General features: G+C 48.1%; 1 protein-coding gene and 1 pseudogene across 1 annotated transcript in view; both read right to left on the bottom strand.

The window, feature by feature from the left end:
* The window catches only part of LOC102844507, an 11520-nt pseudogene extending 6337 nt beyond the window's left edge, over positions 1 to 5183 (bottom strand).
* Positions 5184 to 13281: 8098 nt separating this feature from the next.
* The window catches only part of NUDCD3 (NudC domain containing 3), a 316694-nt gene continuing 304968 nt past the window's right edge, over positions 13282 to 25007 (bottom strand). The window contains exons 5-6 of the mRNA XM_006892146.1: positions 20733 to 20921; positions 13282 to 13392 (exon numbers count right to left, since the gene is read on the bottom strand). Of these exons, the coding sequence (XP_006892208.1) occupies positions 13282 to 13392; positions 20733 to 20921 (300 nt within the window). The remainder of the gene's footprint in view (positions 13393 to 20732; positions 20922 to 25007) is intronic.

Raw genomic sequence — 25007 nt, 5'->3', positions numbered from 1 at the left:
CTTTAAAAGTTGAAGGCATAGACAATCGAGTTCTCGGCCTCTTTGTTTGCCTTCTTGTTCCTCTCTACTCACCTGGCATCATGCCTTTCCTATCTTAGTCTGCGTTCTCTGGTCATAGCACAGAAATGTAAACTTACATTTCTGCTTCCACTCAGTCCTGGCTGACAGTGTCTCACTGACTCAACGTACCCAAGACAGACGTTTCTCTGCCTCCCAGGTCCTCCAAGGCTGAGGGCAGTCCACAAGCATTCACAGAGACGAAATGGCAGGCGTGGCTGGCTTCCTAAATGCACCACCTCTCTGCAGGCCACCAAACTACGGTTAGATGGTAGAGGGTGGAGTGGAATATGCACTCTTTGTCCTTCTTGTAGGTTTTGAGAATTTTTTTGTTGTGGTGAAAACATAACATATACTTTTAACATATCCCATATTAAAAGCTTCTATATGTGCAATGCAGACAATTATTGCAATCTTCACATCCTCACTATCTATTCTCAAATAATTCTAGCACCATCAATTAAGGGAGAATGTTCAAGAAGTCACTCTTTTCTACAAAAATAAATCATCTTCATCATGATTTTATGTACTGAAAAAAATTCAAAAAACAAAGTAAAAAATTACAGAGGACAAAAGGGGAAACCCCATTAAATCCCAAACCAATGAGCAGCTATCAATGGGGTTCTGCCTCAGGGCATGGCTGTGGATGGCAGAGGGCTGTCCATAGTGCAGCGGCCACCAGTTCTCAAAGCCTGGGGTGAGGGGTGGGGAGACTGCCAGCCCTTTTTTCTTAGGCACCTCCACTTGGAGTCAGACTATTGACCTTTTGGTTAGCAATCAAATGTCAGTTGTTCATTGTCACCTAGACACTCCAGAAAATAAAGATTACTCCATAATCCCACATCCCAGAGATTAACTGTGGGGTATGGAGCCTCTTTACAGTGAATTATTTAGTCTTGGGCTCTGAGAAGACCATAACTAAGGCCAATAAGGGAGGGCCAAGCCAACAAAGGGATATTGACAAGATGGATCATGCCTCAGGAGGCCCATGGAGTGTTCCAGGCTGGAGGTTGTGACCATTGAGACTCCAGAGGGGTGTGCATGTGCCCCAGGAACGTGGAAGGCCAGCACTCAAGAAAAAGCCCACCCTGCATATATGTCTGAGAGTGTAGTCATCAACTGGGATTAAGATATTACAAGACTCACCACAAGGAACCCAGGACCTGGTAGAAGGCAGGTTGTGGAGAAAACAGCAGCAGAGGTCAGAACCAGAAGCCTTTATCTGCCAAGCAAAGTAGCTGCAAAAAGGTCTGAGAAGTGGTAACATGCTGGGGCTTTAGCAGCATTCCAGGTAGCAAGTGGCGTGGAAACCAGCAGAAAGTCTATCCGAGAGCAAGGAATCTGGAGGAAGTACAGGATCCTGGCTGAGGTGGGAGGGGCATCCTGTCTTAAGTGGAGGGGGTCCTGGGTGAGGTGAGGGGAAATCCTGGCTGAGGTGGAGGGGGTCCTGGCTGAGGTTAGGGTGTACCCTACCTGAAGAGGGGGGATGTTGGCTGTGGTCCTGGCTGAGGTGAGGGGGGATACTAGCTGAAGGGGAAAGGGAGTGCTGGCTTAGGTGAGGGGAGAATCCTGCCTGAAAGGGGGAGAGTGTTGGCTGAGGTGCAGAGGTCCTGGCTGAGGTGAGGGGGATCCTGGCTGAGGTGAGGGGGATCCTGGCTGAGGTGGGAGGGGTGTCCTGTTTTAGGTGGAGGGGGTCTTGGCAGAGGTGTGTGGGGGGAGAATCCTGGCTGTGGTGGGAGGGACATCCTGTCTTAGGTGGAGGGGTCCTGGCTGTGGCGTATGACATTCCTACAAAGCCCTACATTGACTGAGCGTTAGAGGAGCAGTGAAGGATGCAGACAGTGAAGCGACATGCCAGGCTAAGTGACAAGAGTGTCATGGATCCCTAACCCATGATCTTTTTAAGAGTGAGCACTGGCTTCTATGCACTATCTGTGATGCAGCATGGAAAGCTGTGTGCTAATTCTCTACAAAGGTGCTGCATATTCTGCCTCTCCGTGACTGTGGGTATCAATAATCCATGTGTACCCGCTCCCATAGATCTGGATCATTTAGACAACCAGTGAGGATAGCAATGTAATGAACATACCTTTTTATCATTTTCTTTTCCTCTGGATCATTTTCATAAAATTGGGATACCACTATGTTTGGTTTGAAATTTTTCACATATAGCATAAAAAACTTCTGAAATTTTTAATGGTTACAGCATCATTCCTTAAGCATTTGCCTCTTGTGACTACTTATTTTTTTTTTTTAAATTTTCTAATACTAAAGTACTCAGTGCATCTGAGATTGTCTTTTTAAAACATTTTTAAGATTATGTTTTTAGGATAAAAATTCTAGAAACTGCAATTATAGATCAAAAGAGCTGTGTATATTTAAATGTAATTCTTCTATTTGTGCACATAGTTAAGTGCAGGTTGCCTGGAGCCTGGCGAGTCTACAGGCCCTACAGCCTTGATGTGGTGCCTCCCCCTGGCAGAGCCAGTCCTGGGGCAGCACAAGGATCAAGCAGGAAGGCAGCAGGGAGTCCCAAGGCTGCATGGCTCATCCTGCAGGTGTGTTCCACAGGTACAGGAAGGACAGGGGAGGCTGACACTTCTGGGTCCCAGAACCAACAGTAAGGTGCCCTAGACCCTACTCAGTTGTCACCAGGTGATCAGACCCCTATCTGATAGCACATCTCAGGGAGAAGCTCCAGGACATCCTGACACCAAGGGCCAGAGCTGACTTCCCTTACAGAAGTAATCCTCCATCCTACCTGCTGAATCTCCCATGCGTGGCCCCTCCCACAGCTGGCCTGGTCAGCATTGTGGCTATGTATCCTCTGACCAGCTTGTCTGACATACAGGCATCAATGGTCAGTGTGTCCTGAAGCCTCAGGTGAAGGGAGTTCCCTCAGAAGTTGGATGTATCAGACAAAAGGGCTCTTTGCCCTACAACCAAATCACTTGATATTCCCTACCCGCCCTTCCAAAGTCAGGTCAGTGTGCAGTGGGACTGGCATTTGTTCACTCAGCCAGTCAATATCCTGTTCACAGACACAGTGCACCAGGCATAGAGGCCAGCACTTGGTCAGAATGACCAGACACTTCCCGATGTTAGGGGACACAGCCGAGACACCAGGGCTGCCCACAGAAAGGCCGGCACTCAGACAACTGGGTGTTCCTGGTGCTGGGAGATTGTCACAAGGATACACCCCGGCTGCCCACAGAGATGCTGGCACAGACGACCAGATGTTCCCAGTGCTGGAGGACATCACAGGGATATACCAGGGCCGCCCATGGAGGTGAGTATAGTTAAGGTTGAGAGTGAGGTTGATTCTAAGAGTAAAGAGAACCAGTTTTCACTGCTATTTATAGATGCCAAATTGGTTCCAAGGGCTGTTTTGGTGCCTTGGTTTAATGGAAAAATGAGGAGGAAAAGCATGAAATCTTGGACCCGGATTGTCTGGGGCGGGAAGGTTCTGCTGCCACCTCCTGTAAAACCTGGTGGTCCTTCCCTGACTCACGGCTTCTCAGGCTCACTGTCCCTGAGGGGCTCCTGCAAAGGCTTGGCTGGAGAGATGTGGCTCCAAGACTGTAGGACTCAAGATGGGCAAGACTGGGGCTCTGGTGGTCTTAGGTGGGCCTCTCCACAAGGTCCCATCCCCAAAACTGCCCTTTTAATGGCCATACATCAGGAGTTGGTCTCTCATAATAAAAAACAGAAAAAGTTTCAGTGACTGGGGAATTCTGTGAAAACTGTAACTTCTACAAATCAACCATAAAAGACGAACAGTAATAGAAAACGGACAAAAATTCAGACAGGTATCCTGACAGCCTAATAAGCATATACAGCGCCCCAGGCTGTGCTGCACAGGACTCTGGTCTGTGTCTCTGTTCTGTCCGTGGCTCAGTTTGAAAGAGGGTGTCTCACTGTTAATCAAAAGGCTATGATTCTCTGGTTGTTCAAATCCCCCAAAGTCTCCTTGGACAAAGATGCTTACAACTGACTGGCAGCCTCAGAGAGCCAATGAAAGTCGCGAGGAGTACAATCAACTTGACGGCAGTGAAATCGTTCTACTGAGAGTTAGTTGATGCTATATGAGAGTTCCTATAAAAGCGATCTCCAAATCTTCTAACTGGGGTACACCTTCCCAGTCACAGTAAACCACGTTTTTGTCTTAGATAATGCATGTTGTTACGTACCATTGAGTTGGATCCTCCAGCGGGTTTCCGGAAGCTATTTTGTTTTTTTCTCTCCATTTTATTATTAATTTCATTGAACATTTACAGAGATTGTGGATTTCCATTCATTCATTGTTGCACTTTTCTCCCCACCCGCCCCACCCCTACCTCCAGTTTGCTCTTCGTTAAAAGCAAAACTCCTTCATTGGAATACAATCCCCCCGCACCCTCCCACCCTCACCCCGAGTATACTCCACTCTGCAACCCTCATTCCAAACTCTTATGATAATCATAATGCCTGTTTTTAAGTGAGTGAGCTTCATATCAGACAGTCTGTGCTGAGACAAACACCACAGATCAAGGGCCTAAGGCTGCTCATGCAGCCGGAGGTGTAACCCAGCCTAGACTGGAAGGCTGCACCAGAGGCTGTATCCAGGGAAGGGGCCACTTCTTCCCAAGTCCATGCTGGTAATGCCTGCATCAACCTGACAATGAACAGAGGTGGGAGGCAGAGGGATACTCAGGAGCCTTGTAGTTCAAGCACCCTTGTGGATGAATGCCACCGACAGTGACACTTCAGCAATGGAAACGGAGGCCTCAAAGTTCTGGGACCAAATTCTACATAGAGGGTGGGGTGGGGGCTGTCTTTTCCTTCCTGCATTTCCTTTCTGGGAGAGATAAGAGGCTTTTGATGGAGGGGACCAACTTCCACTCAGAGAACACAACTCTTTGGCACTGTAGGTTCTTCCTCTCATGCATTTTGCCCACAACATAAAAAATTGCAGGATTCCCATTGGACTGGTAGCTCAAGGTAGATGAACTTTAAGGAGTCGGTAAGACACAAACTTAAAATTAAAACTGGTGACCATCTGACTATTCCACCTTAATGGCTTACCAAGTGCTTCTTCCCAGATACAAGGCCGTGGCGATGCTCTCAACAGTCATCCATGGGGACATAGCCCCTTCTAAGGGGATTGCATTACTTTAGCTCTTTGGAGAACTGCATGCAGAGAAACATGGGTCTACTAGTGTGGGGCAGCAAAGATACCATGCATGTTAATTTCCTCAAACATCATGTTAACATAAATAAAAATATACCCCTCACTATGGCCCACACTGGTTTTCTGCAGCTTCAACATTGATGAACTGCTTTATTCCACTGCATCTGAGGGGGCTACTAGAGCTCCAAAGCAAGCCCTGACCACAGGCTTCTGGAATAATGGTCACAGCATACAGCATATACATGGAGTCCCTTAGTCAGAATCAATTCAGCAACTAGTTTTTATTTGTATGTCTGGCTTAATCCAATTACATATTTAAGTCTATTGCCTGTTTTGGGATTTTTGGTATACAAAACTTTCCATGGGGGGGGGGCTAGTGCAGAGTTCAGGGTGAAGGCAGTGTGGCTGGCTGAACCAATGGGCAGTTGGGTGCTGCCACATCCCTCTAGGCACCTACCACCAAGGATGAGCCTGGTGCTATCTACTGTTATCTATCTACTCATTTCAGGGAGTCTGGGAAGGCCACATGCTGCCCCTGGTCCTTGATCTCATCTGCAGCATGAGGGCTGGCCGGCCTGTGAACTACTCTTTTAAGTTGTTGGGGTTTCCTTGGTGTGGGTATGACTTTGCATTAGTAGGTAGGCCATCCAACAGTTGGTATGGTCTCTTCCATCACTCCTGTCTCCAGGCATGAGTCCTGGATGTGAAGTCCATGCACTCTCTCTGAGGTCTAGAAGGCCCAGCCTTCTTGGCTGTGTGTGCAGAAGCTGAGTACCTCCTGGGAGCCATGCCATCGGAGATTGGGATTCCACAGAGTGGAGGTGCAGTGAGGTAGGTGCAAACTGGCTAATATAAGTGGAGACCTATAAAGTTCCTTCCTCTAAGCTAGAGAGGGAAGGAACTAGTACCGAGCACAGATGCACTCTGCTACCAGCTCTCCCCGCCTGAAGGGGCTACCACAATGCCACAGTTCTACCAGATTTCCAGTGAGCCCTGGTTCTGTGCATGGTGGAGCAGGGGGAGGGTTGCCAGATGGTACCTGCTCCCTTCTCTACTGAGATGTTCTCATCAGGAGCACTCACTGTTGCCCAGCCCTCACCTAAATCTCCTGCTAACACTGTTTAGAAAGTCCTCCTCAGGTTACAGAAATCTCTCCTCAGCTGAAGCCTAGGACCAGGCCAGTGGCTGAGAGGCCTCTTTGCTAATGGGGACTGGTTATGCCTGAAACACCCTGAGGAAAGATATTGTCACCATCTGGCTTCAGCTTCACCATTCACATATGAAGTCATTCTACATTTTACTTTCTAGAAGACTACAGCTGTCAAGCCTCCATCAGAGCACTCGATCTCAATTCCTACAAGTCAAGCTAACACTTCGGATAAGCAGCTCCCCAGGCCCCGTATTCTCAAATTCCTCAATACTCATCCAATTTTCCTATGCCTACCTCTCATAGCAGCAGGCTGGCTCAGCAGGGACCTTTGGAGACAGAATCTGAATCCAATCTGCTGGGTCACTTGCTTCTCAATTATCACATGAACACCTGAGCTGGGAGTTGCTGTTAGAAGGCACTTCACAGTATATCCTAATACTATTGGTAGAAATGTTGTGTACTGTTGGGTGGGAGCCAAGTCACAGTTGACCCTCCAGCAGGTTTTCAGAAACTGTAAATCACACAGGAGAATGCCCATCTTTCTCCCATGAAGCAGCTGGTGGATTCAAACCGTGTGCCTCTGGGTTGGCAGTGCAGCTCCACTAGGCCAGTTTAAAAACTAAGGTGCAATGCACATTAGCAAATCTGTCTTGTCCTGATTCCTGTTGTAAAGCATGAGCAGAGGCTAGAAGTATCATCTGGATTGTTGCAAAACGTTTAAAAGCAGTGGCCCCTCTCTGCTTTTATTCATTTCTTTCCCCATCATGGTTTTAAGTATAAAGCACTGTGAATGAAGGTAGTAGTCAGGGTTAGCTGCAGGGATGTGGGTGTTTTACTTTTTTGTTTTGGTTTTTTTTTAGGGGGAGGTAACTTTATTTTAAATTTATGGGCTCCCTTCCCCCTTCTTATGGTGATCTAATTGCATTGGTTAAAAGCAGCTAACCAGTTGTTCTTTAGAATATACCCTCTAGCCAAGTCTAACTTTATTTAGACGCTGTAGATGGACAAGCTTGATTGTTTGAACCAAAATGGGAACATTAAACAAACATCACAGCCCTCACTAATAACATTGTGACTTTGCTGTCAAATGTAGAATCCTCCCTTCAAGAAAAAAAGCTTGTGACCATTTTGTATGGCTTGTCTGGAAACTTCTGTAAATCTTATGTTTTAGTAAAATATTTTTTGTTATTCTAAAAAAAACCCAAACAAACAAAAAAAAAAACTAAGGTGCACCTGATCTAAGACATGGTCTTTTAAATTACTTGCTATGCATCTGAAAATTGGACAATGATGAAGGATGGCATTAGATGGATGTGTTCTTTGGGCTGTGGTACTGGAGAAGAGTACTGAACACCCAAGGACGGCCAAAAGAATGAGCAAGTCTGTCCTGGAGAAAGTGTAATCAGGGTGCTCCCTGAAGGTGAAGACAGTGAAACTCCATCTCACTTACTTACGGCATGTGGTTAGGATGGGTCACTCCTTGGAGAATATGCTCGGAAAGGTAGAGGATCAGCTTAAGAGAGGAAGACCCTCAATGAGATGGATTGACTCAGTAACTTTAACAATGAGCTGAAGTATGTTGGAGATGCTGAGGATGGCACAGAATAGGGCAGCTGAGTGTTCAGAGCTGTTGTTCATGAGTCACAACTGACTTGATAGTACCTAACAATAACAGTGGAAATGTCCAGGATCCTGAACCCAGAGGCTCACCTGAGGCTCAGGAAACTGTGGTGACAGGAATGGGGCCAGCACAGGATAGTCCACTAGGGTGGGATCTCTGTAGGTCTTCACTCGAATTCCAAGCAGTATCAGAGCGGGTGTAGAGGGTGGCACAGGAGTGGCAGAGGACAGCCAGCCAAAAAGCAAGGCCAGTGGCTGAGCTCCCTTCAGCTAGGGTCCCTGAGTCCTCATTTGTGGGACATTTTCACTGCAACAGAACCTGAGTGCAGAGTCTCAAATGCAGACTAGTTTAATCCTAGAAACAAGGTGAAATGAGGTGAACCAGCAGGCCATGGAGGGGCTGCCAGATAGAAACCATGAAGAGGCAAAAGACTGCCTGTCTGGCCCCTCAAAGTGACCAAGCAGGGGAACTCAGTGCTCTCTGCGGAGGGGGGTGGGGGGGTGGGGTGTCTATGTCTGTTAAGTAAATTCAGCACTGGCCTTGTGCTGGGTCCAGGCACCTCTTGTACCAGTTATGTAAACCTGAAAAGCCACTTCTCTGTGGTCACAGTCAACAGTGGAGCTGGGACCAAAAAAATCTCCTTATAACTTTTCTATGCAGCTCCAGGCTTTAAGTCCTAGGTGGAGAATGCTCATGGGAAGCAGGACCATGGCTCCTGGGCCGGCATCTCTCCCAGGACTTAAATGGCCAATGCAAAGATGGCATACAAGGTCTGTGTGAATACAGCCTGACTGGTGTCTGGCACCTGGACACAGGGCAGACACAGTACTCAATTGGATTGTCACTAGCAGCACATCACACTGCTCACAGCTTCCAGGGTGACTCAGTCTACTCACAAGCTCTCAAGTTCCCAGCTGCTATGACATAACCTGGAGCTGGGCCAGAGCTCCACCACTGTGAGGAAATGCTCCGGGTAACGCTGCAGGCCCCAATGGGTACTGAGGAACAAGGCCAGGCTCCACACAAGGTGTCCATATTTGCACAGCACACAACAGGCTGTGTCAGAAGTCAGGGACTTGGATATGAATGCTGGTGTGCTCCACAGGAATAAAACAAAACACTATTTTCTGGGATGAGTTGAAGGAATGCGGACTCTAAAGTGACAATATTTTCCTTCAGTCCCACAGTCCTGGAATGACTGGCCGTGCAGGTGGGGAAGGAGTCTGTTCTCCCTGCCTGTCAGGCTGGTGCCTGTAGCTGGCTCCACAATCTTTCAGTTCCAAGGAGCAACCAGGCTCTGGGGAGTTGCATGGACCCTCTCCCTCAGGGAGTGGCAGTCCTTCATCTTTTGGGTCTCTGCTCTTTCTTGGAGATGTGGCCACCCTCTGTATTGGGGCCCTCTGGTTCCGCACTGTCCTGTGTTCAGCTGTATAATTACCAGCAACCCGCCAGGAGAACAGAGCTGAGGGGGGTAGTCGAGTGTTCCAGGCACCAAGTTCTTTAAACAGTAGCTGATGCCTCTGAACCTATTTCCACACAAATTGTCTTTTTCCCATCTGTGCTCATTAGGGGTAAATGATTAAAAGACAGATTTCTGGTTCAGTGGCAGCCCCATTATTTAGCCTTCAAGTATTGCTCACACAGACAAGGACAAGACACCTGCCATAGATGTGTCACAGGGTGCTGGAATTCGGGAGCCTGAGGGAGTACTGCCTAGGGCAGTGCAGTGGGAGGGGCTGGCTAAAGCAATGTCGTGGGTGAAGGGGCTGACTAGGGCAGTGCCATGGGGGGGGGCTGGCTGGGGGCAGTTTTGTCGGGGAAGCTGAGGGGGTCTGGCTGGGGCAGTGCCATAGAGAGTAGGTGTTGCTGGCTGGGGCTGTGTTGTTGGGAAGATACGGAGAGACTGGCTGGGACAGTTCTGTAGGGGGATAAAAAGGGCTGGCTGGGGCAATGTTGCTGAGGAGGGTGGGGGGCCTGGCTGGGGCAGTGTTTTGGGAAACTTGAGGTGAGGGCTAGCTGGGGCAGTGTTGTGGGAGGGTGGAATGGGCTGGCCGGGGCAGTGCTGAAGGTGGGTGAGGGAGCTGGCCAGGGCAATGTTGAATGCGGGGTTGGCTGAGGCAGTGCTGTGAGAGGATGAAGGGGCTGGCTGAAGCAGTGCTGAAGTGGTCAGGGGTGCTGGCTGGGACAGTGCTGTGGGGAGTAGGAGGGTTGGCTGGGGCAGTGCTGTGGGTAGTGGGGGTGTTGGCTGTGGCAGTACTGTGGGAGGATGGGGGGCTAGCTGGGGCAGTGCTGTGGGAGGATGGGAGGCTGGCTAGGGCAGTGCTGTGGGTAGTGGGGGTGCTGGCTGGGGCAGTGCTGTGGGGAGTTGAGGGGCTGGCTGGGACAGTGCTGTGGGAGGATGGGGTGGGCAGGCTGAGGGAGTGTTGTTGGGGGAGGGCTTCAGGCTGGGGCAATGTTATTATGGGGGGAGGGCCTGACTGGGGCAGTGCTTCTGTTTTGGAGGCAGAAAAGACCTGGTAGAATCTCTTGGTACTTAGACTACAGAGAGGGAGGAAATGGTATAAGAAGTGAAGTGAAGGCCTGGGGAAGCTGAGGGCCTAGTCAGTTAGGATATGGTGAATGCTGGAGGGAAGGGCAGAGACTATCTCTGTTGTCACAAGGAGGTCAGCCCTCCAGTGGAGCACTCCCAGCCCTGTCTTCAACTCAGGAGTCCAGGTGACAATCTCTGGCTCCCTTTCTCTTTACTTGCCTGACCAGAAGCTACTTGGACTTTCAGAAGCTGGGCAGTCCCATAGAAACAAGCACCACAAAAATATGGACAGGCTGGGTTGCACCTTCCCAGGATCCTCATTTCATGTTTTCTTCACCCAGGAGTTGAGAGGCAAAACCACAAATGTGGACTGCCTTGGGAGCAATGTCACACTTAGACGCAGAGCTGCTTTAGCACAGATTTATTGCAAACCAACAAAGACACTGAGAATGCAACTAGCTGAACACCCCTCTCCTGGGCGCCTGGACCCGGAGCGAGCTGCCCTGCCATCCTCCAAGCCTCAGCTGATGGGGTTAGTGGTCAAACTGCTGCTGTCCTGTCCAAAAAGAAAAAACAAGCAGTGTGCACCCAAACCCAGGTCTGAGCTGAGTGGGCAGAGATGCTCTCCAGGGTGGCGGGCAGGCAGGGCAGTGCCCCTCACATAGAGGACACTCCTGGTGTGTACCAAGCATGGCCACTAGCTCCCCAAGGTCACTTTCTCGTCTCTGCTGTTTTGTTAAAGCAGGGTGGAAAACAAGGAGCAAACAAAACCCTAGAGAACAGAATCTGGGCTAAAGGAAGACAATCCACCATGGAAGTAAATGACTCCACAGTCTTCCAAAGGACTGAGGTACAATGCATGCCACCCCACCTTATCACGCCCCTGGAAGCCCCCTCACAGGTGTGTGGCCCCTTAGTGAACTACAGGGAAGATGGGAAACACATTAACAGAAGGCGTGAAGCACGCATACATGCATATGTACACACACATGGCACAGCAAAAGCCAGTGTGTGACAAATATGCACACTGGAGGAGTCTGTCATGCTGGGAAGGAGTGGTAAAGACTTCCTCAGACTCCAGCACAAACAGTGCCACCCCCTTGCAGGTGACAAGTGTGCCCACTTGTCAAACACTCTACTGAAGCCCCAGAACTCTGGCACATGGCTTTGGTGACTGATGGGGACAGAAGGACGCTCACAGTCTATGGGGGTGATGTCAAGGCTTGATATCATGATACCACAGCAGCTTTTCTGGGTCCAGGGAGGACGTGGGTAGTTTCCTAGAAAGAGTTGCTGGGGGTGAGGCTGTTAACGGCCACTGATGGCCAGAAATCTGTCCAGGAAATTACTTCATTAAGGCCTCACCTGTTGGCTGAGGCCTGAGACAAGGAGGCAGGAAGTGGCCAGAGGTTACTGCAGCCCAAGTGGTAGATAGAAAACTCTCCCCTAAAGTAAGCTGCTTTCTCTTGGTTACTACATCTCCTCACTCCGGTTCCTGTCAGTAAGGCCTGCCGGAACCCTGATGACACAAACAGCATATGCTCAGGGGAGGCTCCACATAAAGGGCTGCCAGGCTCTGGGCTGGTGTTTCCAGGGCCACAAAGGGGACTGAGAGAATTCTTGAAGAGGCTCTGCTCTTGCTCCGGTAAGCTGACTCAAGGCTGTTCTCTCCACACTTAAGTAGACCTGAGCTGTCCATTTAGCCCTACCAAGGGCTGTAGGTGACATAGAAGGAAGAGAGCAGCCAGTACTCCTGTGTGGAGGTGTGGTCAGTGTGGAGGTATAAGTTCTGTAACCAGTGCTGGCAGAAAAGTGGACTTCTCCACCACTACAGAGGGAGAGATAGATCCTTAAGCAATCCAAGGACTGTCCCAGGGCACAGTGGTTAGCTTCCAGGGCTGATGCCATGGTCTCTTGCATATACCCTGACCTCAAGCCTTTTCGTGAAGGCAGAGCTTGCCATTCATGCAAAATCAAAGCAGAGATGAACAGGAGTCAAACGCTGTGGCTCACAGATGTGGTCTGCTAGACAGAGCCAGGTATGTTTGAGCAGTGCTGTGGTGGGCAGTGCTGGCTCACGGGATGTCTTGAGTATGAACAGAGGGATGTCTTACAGCACAGACAGAATCCTTACTGCACCAGGGCCTTGAGACCAGAGCTCAGGGCTTTCTCTCTTGACATCTAGAACTGGCAAAGACAGACATCGACAAATGCAGATGCCAGGACTTCCATTTCTGTTGTGCCAATGAGGCACTGAGGCAAGGCAGGGAGCAGAGCAAAATGATAAGCAGAATGACATGGAAACACACCATAAAAGGCTGCAACAGTCAAGGCTTTCCCACACCTAGGGGTCAGCTGCCACAGAGCCACTTGCAGGCTGCACTTGTGCTATCTGTGCAGCAATGACACCCGCCCACAAGAAGCAAACTAAAGAGCACACAGACAGGAGCAGTACCACGCAGGGGAGGGAAGGCCCTACCGTGGGGATGGCAGCCTGGCCAGCACATGGAGGTGCCTGTCAGCAGGGCCAGGGCTCAGTCCACCCTCTGCCTCCTTAGAGCAGCAGCACAAGGAGGGCCAAGTTTAGGGGACAAGCTGGTTTCCCCTCAAAGAAAAGATGAGCCTAGGGCAGGGGAGAAGGGTGAACAGGGAGCAGATAAAGGCCCCTAGCATGCAAGAGGACAGAGGGAAGCTGAGGCGCGTCGTGTGGCTTCCGCCTTCCACATGCTGGAGGGCCACAGGTCCTCTGGGCACTAAAACTGCACTGCCCCAGGGGAGATGTTGAACATAGCAGGGTCGAATCTCTGGCCTCGGAAGGGGGAGCCTTCAGCATCCCATCCCTTCTTCAGCATCTCATGGACTTTCTACAAACAGAAAATAGAGAGATTAAACATGACCAAAAGGCAGCACACTACCTCCCAGAGCAGAAATTCAATTGCAGGCACAGGGCCTCCCTGTTGTATCAAGGACCCAGGGGTATTCATAGGGGCAGACCAACGGCCAGATGCTTGTACATTCCCAAAGTCACATCTGAGCTGCTGAGCTGCTGTGTGTCTATCCACTGGCTGCTGCAGAACATAGGCTCCCTGGCCCTCATTTCCCTGTCACCAGCGAGGTGCCAGCTCTTGCTCAGGGTTCAGCTCACATCCCTTTTTATCAGGTATTTCTTTCTAAAATTCATATGGGTGCTCATCCAAAGTGTCCATCCAGAATTATGCCCTACAGAGGAGGCCCCTTGCCAGGAACTGCCCTGAGAAGTTGAGAAAGTAAGTGTGTGATACAGAGACTCTCACACAAAAGGAGTGCACAGCTTGCAGACCATCCCGGAGATCACTGGACATAACGGGACACAGATGTTACCTCTCCAGCATCACGGAGACCTGGGCAGAGGTACACTTGTCTAGCCTCCAATGGCCAGGAGGCTCAGCTGGGCACCAAGTCCAGGGCATACACAGGAAGCCTCAGTGAGGACACTTCTGTGTGCTCACTGGCTTTGAGCCTTACACCTCCCCTTTTGCCCTCCTCTGTGTACTGGTCCCAGAGCGAATGTCCTATTCCAGGCTGCTGGGAAGCTGGCAGTCTCTCCCTTCTCATTATGAGGAAGTAATGGAAACTAACTGTTGTACACGACAGGGGGTTATCGTAACCCAGCTGGGCATGTTCCTTGTTGCAGAGAGGCTACACACTAGCCAGGTGGTGTGAACAATGCTGCCGGCTCACCAAGATGCCAAGGGCACAGACTCCAGCAGGTCAGCTTACAAGAGGACGTACTCTCTCCTGTCTAGACCTAAGTGATACAGCAACAAGCATGTCAAAGACATATATATAAATAGTAATTATGCCCAACGCTTACAGGTAATTCATATTAGTGACTTCTTGGAAAAAGGATTTCGAGCATCTTTTCAAACAATGGCAAATGAAGAATGCAGGCCTGCAGGCTGCAGCAAGCCCTTTATGTGCCTAAGCTCACACCAAAGAATGGCCGGCTAATAAAACAAATCCTGCTGCAGAGAATGAACGTGTTCCCACATTCTGATGCATCTGTGCCACGGAGCCTGGGTGACAAGAAGCACATCTTGGTGCTACTCTCCAACTGACCCACCTGTACCCGGTCAGCTGCCCCACCCATGTCCTACTCTTCTGAAGAGGCTGTTAGAGCTGGCACTGGCCAGTCCTCACCCCCTGAGAAAGGAAGGAAGGGGAGCAGGGTGTGACAATACAGACCCCACTCCCTGTGTGAGGACAGAAGGGGAGCAGGATGTGACACTGCAGACCCACTCCCTATCTGAGGACAGGAGGACACTGGACAGTCCCTGTTCTCTGTTAGGGGAGGGCAGAGGAGTATTTATGAACTTGAGCCCTCAGCACTGTAAACAAATCACTATCCTCTCTTAGCTCTGAATGGCTAAGCCCCACCAGTCACAAAATCTAGGATAAGACTGAACAGTGCAAACTGGTAGAGTACACCCTCCTTCCTGGTAGGGGAGATCCCACTCAAAAGCAATTCAATTAGGAAAAACATGAAGATTAAAGTTTTGCTTTTGGAAAAGAATTTACAGTGACAGTAAGAAAGAGTATTTCTATCACTTCGAAATAAAATGCTTTAAAATACACAGTATCTATGGCATTAGAAACACATTTTTTTCACAGCAATCACAGCAAATTCACAAAGCTTTCAATTCTGTGACTGTGCCAATCGGTAAGGCAGATGAAATCTCAGAGGGGAACTGGTCCAGATTCAATCCTCACTGAAGGGAGTCAGGGCCTGTGCTCACAAACAACTCTCTCTACATCATGAGCCTCAAGCTCCCTCAGAACAAGAATAAAACATGACCAGATTATTATACAAGCTACAAAGGCTACTTGCTTTTCTAAGTTTGTTCTTAGTTTGTTAAAGTAAGTAGCAATTTGCATGAGACTTTGAAGTGCAGAATCACAATGATGCCTAAGTCTCCTGGTTGATAAAAACTGGAGGAATCTCAAGACTATGGGTCTCAGCTCACCCTTTGATCCTGGAATAGAACTTACCCTGACACAACCAACAGCCGAACAACAGACAGACCTTCAAGGTGAGCAAGACCTCTCAGCCCTGCAGGACCACAGGGAAGTACTTTCCCAGAGGTAAAGCTCAAAAGTTCATAAGGGAATGGATGGAAGGATGACTGGAAACACGAACCAGAGAGACACAATGGGAGGAGGGACAACACAATGTGGAACTGTAACCAATGCCATAAAACAAAGTATGTGAATGGCTGAATAGAGTATCAATCTGCTCTGTAAACATCCACTCAAATCACAACAAAAAGTTAAAATGTTGGCTGTGGCTATCTAAAATATAAATATTGCTATCTACTCAGCTGAAGCAAAAGAAGATAAAGGAAAGCAAAGACTCAAAAGGAAAAACAGTTGACACAAACCACAATTTTATCTATCCTGAGACCATAAGTCACATTACACGACCCTGGAAGAAGGGAGAAAAATGTACAACAGAACCTCAAATTCCTGAAAAGAAGCAAACAGACCTACAAGACTGGTGGAGATCCGGAGAACCCCCTCCCAAATATTCTACAAACCTTGATCCCAAACTAACCCTGCAAAATGGCTCAAAAATTGAGTATCAGCTGTAAGTACTACACTTCCTTAAAAAAATCATTTCTGTGAAACCAAATGATCGACAATTAGCTTGAAACAAAGATAAGACTGAAGGGGGCAGGGAAACTAGATGAATGAGAATGGAACAACTAGAACAGAAGTAACAAGATTGTTCAAGAAACTGGAAGAATGTAAATGACTTCTCTTAATACCTTGTGTAGAAATTGTCAGACGAGAACTTGACCTGCTGTGCCAATGACACTGCAATTACAGTAAAATATTATTAAAACAAAAACAGATGGGAAAGACCTTCAGGGTCCTGCGTGCACTGAGTTAAGAGGATGCACCTCGTGCTGACTTTCTATTCTGCCTGGAAAGATTCTGAGACAAGAAACAGCACTTGTGATGAGACATTTCCTGTTGGACGAAGTTGTCTGTGAGTAATTAAAACCTTTTTCCCGACTGCCAACAGGGTTACACTCTTATGTGTACAACATGGTCAGGATAAATGAACAGTTTAACATGTGTGTTGCACTGTTATTTACCTCCATATAGAGGAGGAGGAGTCAGTACCACCAGGTGGAATCCTTAACCCAATACCCTGGTGGGTACTCGGGGAACATGGAAAGCCTTTAAAGCAACCTTGTATGGATAACGTCAGCCTCAGCAAGCAGTGTGATGAACTTACCACACTAGGGCAGCTTCGTTAGGTTCCATGCTACATCCATACCACAACACAACACTCTAGCAGTGTCCGTAGGGTGAAAAGGAAGCTGCAGCTGCTCCCCAGGATGGACATAGTAGAACCAAGACAGAAATATTCTTGCATGAAGGTAAAACGGCTGGAGTGCCAGCTCCATGGTAACAGTCATCATGATTGGTAATGTCATTCATGCCAGCTCCTGGAAGTGTTCCGGTGGGTAAAGGAGAGGTAGCAGAGAGCTTCAGAAACAGGAAGAATAAATGACTTAAGAGTGGATGGGAAAGGGTACAAGTAAAAGCCAAGGATGCAAGGAAAGGATATAAGTGAGAGAAGCCCACTGAAGCCCAAGGAACAGGGGATGGAAAGGAGGGAAAGGAAGGCAGGGCTGTGAGCTCAGCATGATGCGCACAGAGCAGAGACCACTCGGAAGGCCCAAGAGTCTCCCTTGTTTCCACGGCAGTGTGCCTCCACCTTTCTGGCTATGTTGGTACCACTAGCATTTTGTACAAGCAGGTATAACTTTTTAATTTAGACTTTTTACAAGTTTCTTTAAAAAAAAAAAAGCCAATGTATGATCTGTAAGAAACTCAATTAGAAAAAAACTTCAGTGGCTCAGAGAAGGGAAAAAAATCTCCAAAAGAAAAATAACCATTAAAAAACCATGCATTTTTGGACTGAAAGAGACAACAGCATTTTCTGAGTTTTCTGTGAAAGGACATTCTAGCTTCTACATCTCACAAGTCAATAAAGAAGTCTTCACTGATGCATTAACAAAGTTCACCAATACCACAGTTCAAAACTCAATAAAATATTAACTAACAGCATTTCTCCCTAACAAATTCAGGGCCACCCGCTCCTTATACCATCTCAGTGTTTGCAAAAGTACCCTGAGCACATCTGGGAAAGGTGCCAGAAAGTCATTTCCTTTGTAACACATCTACTTCATGGAGCAGGGAACCTCAATGGGGAAAGAAAGCTGTTAAAGACTTCGTTCTATCCCAGATGCAACAATGAGCATTTTATGTTAGCATTATCTGACAAAGACTTCCCCTGAATCTTCTTAACATGATTCTTTGTCCCAAAGGTCAAACTGTGACTACATCTCAATCTCTTCTGCAGATAGTGTACTGCACCTGGAGACTTCTCAGTAAGCCTGTCTCCTCTTCTATGCAATGGAATAATTTCCACAAGCTGCGGTGAGAATGAAGAGGAAACAGGCACGCAATCCCACCAGGTGGTAGGTATTCAAATCTTTCATTTTGATAGCCACAGATAAACACAGCATGATTAGGTTGTAACTGTGACAGGCAGGCCTATGGGCTGCGTAAGCCAAGAGGGACCCAAGCCCGAAGCACTAAGTCACTACAACAAAGGTCATGGTGACGTCTCAGGACACAGAATAGGGCTTTCAGCCTTCCCAGAGTTGTCTTAGGCTAGGTTCTCCAGGGAAGCAAAATAAAAAATCAAGGAAGTCTATCTATATGTCTAATGATCATTCTGTTTATTTGTGGAGAGAGATAGTGCTTAGCCACATGCAGGATCTGGACTAGGCAAAAGAAGAGAGCCTCACTGTAGTCCACACACACCAGGTACAGGCCTCACCTCTAAAGAAACTCTGAGTTGATTAGGTGTTCACAGCAGATCTCATCCAACTGCCCAAGAAGAGAGGCAGAGCCAGCTGACATACAACCTTAACCATCATCACAAGAGTTGATACTGACTGTAAGCTCCCAGCTTAACAGTAATGCTGGAGAGAGAGTCCACTGAGAGGGACACATTTCCACAGAGGCACCAAGGTGCAGGCGAGAACAACAACAGCAAAAAGGTCTTCATCAGACCAGGATTCAGACAATCCCTGGGGCTGGCCAGAGGTAGGACCTGGAAAATTCAATGCGACCACAATGCATTTCCCTATCTATTAACATGCTTCTTCTCAGGAGTGCTGTGAGGAGTCTGCAGACAGAACTTGACAAGGTTCATACGACTCCTGATCAGTAGCAAGGGCTTAATAATGCCTGTGGCCTGCTGCTGGTTGATGGGAAGCGGGTTAAGGCTGGCCCTCCATCCTCAGCCAAACTAAATCATCTAGGTACAAGACGGGCAGAGTTACACATCCAAGGTCTGAGCAGAAGAAAGAAAGAACTTGCCAACAAGTGAACACGGGTGAGGCAAACACGTGGTCAACCAACAATGGACTTCCTGGGAGTGAAATGCCGGCCAAATAACCTGGAGTCTGGTACTTCTGAAACAAACCGCCAAACACAAGACTTGATGGCTTTCTTAGGTCTCTGTTTTCACTTTACAGGGAATAAAAACTTGAGACTGGCCCAAAGCTCCTAGGAGTCCAAGCCCGTTGTACTAACTTGGCCTCCTAATTGTCATTAACACCCTGTCATGGTGCATTAAATAGTCTAAATGCTTACATGAGACACTAACACGCTCACTGCCATCAAGTTGGGACTGACGCACAGCTGACCAGCCACTGGGTTTCCAAGGCTGTAAGTCATACTGTAGGAGACTGCCCACCTTTCTCCTCAGGATCCACTTGTGGATTTGTACACTAGAGAGGCGTGGCTGGTTTAACAGGGTAACTCCGGGCAGACTACACTACAAGAACACGTCTGTGGCACTGTTATTGCCTGTCACTGAGTCGGGACCGACCCATAAGCTGACCTTTCAGCATAGGTTCAGAGACAATAAATCCCACAGGAGGAGAATGCCCATTTTTCTCCCACAGAATAGCTGGAGGATTAGAACTGCCTATCTTTGTGAGAGTAGCACAAAGTCTGTAGTCAAGGGCCGGTCCAAATTACTATAGAGCAATGATGTCAGTCTAAGGACTAAGGTGCACCTGATTCAGGCCATCATCTTTTCAGTCACTTGTTATGCATCTGAGAGCTAGACAATGAATAAGGATGACAGAAGAAGAACTGATGCCTTTGAACTGTGGTGTTGGAGAAGAGTACCAAACATCCCATGGATGGCCAAAGAGACAAACAAATGTGTCTTGGAGGAAGTGTAAACCAAGGTGCTCTTTGGAGGCAAAGGATGATAAAATTCTTTGAGCATGTTGCTAGGAGAGGTTATCCCTTGGAGAGGGATACCATGCTTGGAAAGGTGGAGGGATGGTGAAAGAGAGAGAGAGAGACCCTCAAACAGATGGATTGACACAGTGACTATGGCAATGGGCTCAAGTGTGTCAGAGATTGTAAGGATGGCACAGAATAAAGCAGGGTTTGGATCTGATGACATCTAATAACAACAAGAATAAGGTGCCCTTGGGAGCACTGATTGGGTCTGAAAATATTAAGAAAGAAAGAAAGCATGTCAATGTGGAAGGAATCACTCTTCTTGCTTCTGGCAGTCTGCATGCTCAGTGGATTTCAGCTGGGCCATTTTCTTCTGTCAGACCTTCCCTCATCCCAGCACTGCTGCTCAGCCGCTGTGTGCACATACATAACAGTCATCAACTTTCAGAAACACGTGCACAAGCTCTACTGACTTCTCAGGAGCAGGTCTTAACTGCTACCTGAGGGACCCAAAGACTGGCTCAAGGCCACAGCAAGTGCAGCCTTTATGGCATGGGCTGGCTGCTCAGAATTAGTAAGCTATTTCCAAATCCTAGTCGACAGCTCTGCTCCTCTCTCAGCACTCCTCACAGGTGCTGTGAGCTGGGAGGGTCGTGTCTATGTTATGAGGTGCTCTGATGGCCACATGGCTGCTTGAGTCAAGGGCGATAGGGAATTCTCAAATTCTGCTGCTAGAAGGAAAGGCAGAGAGGAGGGATATGGCACTGCCTTGTTCAGTGACAAAGCCCATCTCTCTGCAGACCCCACCTGTACCCCACCCGACATGTCATGGGCAAGCTGCAGAGTGCCTGATACTGTGGGTGAAGGCTGAGGCTCCTACCAACTCGTGGCTCTGCGGCTTGCCCTGAAGCTTCTGGTGGTAGTCAAAGGTCAGCCTGTCCAGGACAGCATGCTCCTCCTCGTCCACAGTGGCCATGGAGCGCTCTTTGTTGATCTTGTCGATGTCAATGTGCTCCTCACCCTCCAGGATGGCACTCCACCAATACTCTCCCACTTTGTTCAGGTTCACCTAGGGCCAGAGTAGAGCACAACCTGAGTCACTGGGAAAGACAGCAATGGAGGGTCAGCTCCTTGAAGAGCTGCTGGGCATCAGGTATTTGCCAGCAAAGCAATAGGCAGCCAGAGGTGCAAGTCCAAAGGACCTCCTCAAAGTAAGTTCCACATTCCCATAGAAGGTGGATGGACTTTTAGAAAGAGGTTTTACGCTGTGGCTGGTGGCCCCTGCTGGACAGTGCCTATGCAAAATAGGGAAGAGAGATCAGCGCCCAGACTTCCCTTTTGATGAGCCACTCCTCTTTTTTTCCACCAGACTTACCATTCCTACAGAGGGTGGTGACTGCTATCTTTGCATGTCACCCTCCCTATTCACCAGCCCTAGTCACTCACTCCGAGCCACTTCTGAACGAAAAATTGTGTTTTCCAAAAGCTACTTACTCATCCCTACAAGTCAGGAGGCAGAGTGTGGCCATGAGAAAGGAGAGATGACAGCCCTTACTTATTAGGCACCCAGTCCTGCCACCATAGTCACCCCACCACATCCATTCGAAGGCTTGTTCCCAGACACTGGCTTCCTTTAGCTCCTGCCTGTGTAGCCAGACCTCCTTCTCCAGGGTCTCTCTTTCTTGCTTCTAGAAGTAGGATTTAGTCTCAGTAACTTGGGACCTCCTCTGGGGGACAGATCTACTAGATGTAAAGCTTAACTTAGTGCAGAATCATCTATGGTTTGCCAGACACCCTGAATTTGTCTCTGCTCTGCTGATATCCTGCCCAGGCTTAGGCCTACTGCTTGAGGTACTTGTCTACCATACCACAAGCCTAGTCCCCTAGTCTCCCTCTCCTGTGTTCACCCACATGTCCTAGCCTGCTATGGGGTCCAGCCTGCTCAGGTATTTCTGCTAGTACCTGCATTCACACTCCTTTTACGGCCAAGGGCAACTCAACCCTATGAGCCTCGTGACACATAGTGGGAGAGCTGGATAGAGAGTGGGTCTAAACCATAAGCAGCAAAAGCAGAACACCAAAGGGAGGGCCCAGTTAATGGTCAGGTGCACAGATGCCAATTTACCTGGTAACAAGGACCACAGGTTTACCTCTGCAGTTACGGCTACATCTCTCTGGAGGGAGTTTGGTAATTTCCCTTGTCCTGTTCACTTTCTTTTTCTTTTTTCATTTTCTAGTAGTTTATTCACAACATTCTAATAAAAATTCAAACAATTTCTTTCTGATGATGACAAAACAAACTATGTCTGGAAGGAAAAGGGAGAGGTAAGCCGAAACAAGGGCCTCAAAAGAGAGACAGGTGTTCATGCACACATCTAGGAGAACACAAGGGGTCAGCTCAGTGAGACTGCTGCGGTGGATTTCGGGAGTCTCCAGCTACAGATAATGAAAATCTGTGGAGATGTGGTGGGCTGGCATCTGTTGGCCTTATACAGCCTGAGGAGGAGCACCAGAGACTTTGTGTCATCAGCCCTGGCTGTCCCCTTTTACTGTCTGGCAACATCTGCATTCACTTAAAAGTGCATGTAGCTGTCACAATAGTGTGCTGAGAGAGCTCTTCCATTTTCCTCCACCTCTCAAGCCTCATCAAAGAGAAAGAGTTCATGTGGGGTCCTCTCACTCCTTCAGGATTCTCTCATGGAAAAAAAAGGTTCAAAAACCAAAGTCCAAGTCTAGTTCCTGAAAAGTGACTTCAACTATTTAAGAAGACGGGATTAAAGAGGTAACAAGAGGCCATAGAATAAATTTTGGAAGTGAAAAAAATAAAAGAACTACAACCACTAACATAATATCAGCATCTCAGCATATTATTAAAAATAAATACCCTTCAAGTTCTGGTTTCCATGTGGTAGATATGAGAGATAAAGAGAAAAGGTGAGCTGGCTGGTTCTTCAAAGCATGTAAGAAACCCAACTCCATCAGAAAGAAGTCCAGGTACAGGATGACATCTAATCTCTCTAATTTTCCAGTGTTTAGTTAGCTGGTCAATAACTGTATCATCTGCTGAGAGTGAAGACAGGCCCTGAGAACCCCCATAGGGAGAATCTTTTTAACTTAGCTGAAGATCTCAGATTAATGCAATGTAAATCAGGTGGGAACTGTATTCTACCTAGGCAAGATATCTGAACTCCTTATCCACAGTAAATTTCTAGAAAAACACATTTACTTTGCTTCTATCCTCACTGGCAATTTCCATTTTTAGGGCTATCAAGATGTGTATTGTTAATACTCACAGTCCCTAGAAAACATACACTGTAGCCCTTGAACCCACACAAGGCTTAAGGTCATGGCACCACCTGGCAGAGTGGCCTACAAATCAATCTCCAAGTTCAGCTCTTTGTTCCAGACCTTGTCGTTAGGTGTAGCAGGTTTATTCAAAGCTGTCCTAGAAAGTTTTCTTGTAGCCCTTGAACTTTTTGATAGTCTGCAAGTCAAAGCCATGATTATGACCAGATGAGGTCACATGAATCAGGCTAGTGGGTACTGTGGGAACAGCAAGAAAGCAACAGGCTTCATCCAACTTTTTCTTATGCCCAAAAAGCAAGCCCACCTGTGTAGTGGGTAACGCCTCCAAAATCAGTAGGGTCTAGGGTCATTTTCTGAAGATCTGCCCAAACCACACTCTACTACAGCCATCACCACCACCTGCCTCTGCACTGTCCAATCCTCTGGAGTCCTTTGTACCTGTAGTAGGCAGCCTTACACAGAGCTCCCTGTCCTCGACTGTCATTATCAGCACAGCAGCAGTTAAGGTCGCTTCTGTAGAAGGTCCTTGAGATGGCCCTGCCAACAGCAAGGTGACATCTACACAAATGTAGTGTTCTTGACAGTGTGAAGAGCCAGAGGGATAGCAGCCTGCGTAGAGAGGATACCAGAGAGTACTTTACGCTCCACAGAGACTGACCATCACAGCCTGACACGAACAGTAGGATTTTGAATCAGAACTTTTGCTAATACATTATTTTAGAAGCTTTAAAAACCGGAGTCCTGCCTGCCTGCCCTGCAGCGGTCCCGCAGTGGTCCCACCGCAGACCCAACAAAAGCTGGAATTCATGAGCTGAGCTAAGCTGCACTGAGACTCACCTAAAAGGAAAAAGGTTAGTAGGGAAATCGGCTGATTTCTCTTGAGCCCACTAAAACCTGGAGGGTCTGAGGTGCGGCGTGGACAACAGGAATTGAATCATAACTTTTGTCGAAACTTTTAGTATTGGAACTGTGGGAACAAAGCCGCACAGACTCGGCAAAAACCGGAAGCCACTAGATGAGCTTCTAAGAGACCCATTTGAAAGGAGAAAACTTAGTGGGGAAATTGGCTTATTTCGCTTAAGCTCCACTAAGACCCAGTGGGTCTGTTGCATGAAGTGGACAGTAGAAATCTGAATCAGAACTTCTGCTGGAGTGGACTCAGAACGAGCTAATAGCCTCAGTTGCAATCTGGACCACTTTTTGGTTGCACTGCAGATCGGCAAATGCCGGAATTTGCAAGCCGAGCTTCTGAGGGACCCACTTGAAAGGGATAACCTTTGGGGGGAAAGTGGCTGAATTTTCTAAAGCTCCTCTAAGGCCCAGTGGGTTTGTTGCATGATGGAGACAGTAGGAATTTGAATAAGAATTTTGATGGATTAGAGTCGGAACTGTATGAAGTCAGCCTGGGGCGAATTCCCGTCCACATTTCAGTGCGCACTCTGGATCAGCAAAAGCCAGAAGCTGCTGGACCCATTTGAAAGGGGAAAGCTTAGTGGGAAAACTGGCTGAATCCTCTTAAGTCCCACTAAGACCCAGTGGGTCTCCTGTTTGACGTGGACAATAGGAATTCTAAAAAGAACTTTTATTGATACAAATAGTTTTAGGAACCACAGGATCTTAAACCCGTACTGCTTTATGGAAATTTGACTGGTCCTCCTAGGCAGGGGCCACTGGACGAGGGCACTGGGTAGTGCCACTGGGTAAGGGCCACTGAGTGAGAACTGCTGACTGGGAGACAGACAGCAGGAACTCGATCAGGGTCCTCAATCGTGAGCACACCTGGGCCGCTAAGGTCTGTGTGAGGTCCCTCAACTGGTTGACCCACCCTGGTGACTATTACACCTCCCTG

This window comes from Elephantulus edwardii, unplaced genomic scaffold (assembly GCF_000299155.1).
Source record: "Elephantulus edwardii isolate Elephantulus edwardi_28Jun2011 unplaced genomic scaffold, EleEdw1.0 scaffold00111, whole genome shotgun sequence".
Lineage (NCBI taxonomy): Eukaryota > Metazoa > Chordata > Mammalia > Macroscelidea > Macroscelididae > Elephantulus > Elephantulus edwardii.
Note: the sequence above shows the minus strand (reverse complement) of the source record. Positions and strands in the feature narration are given on the sequence as shown.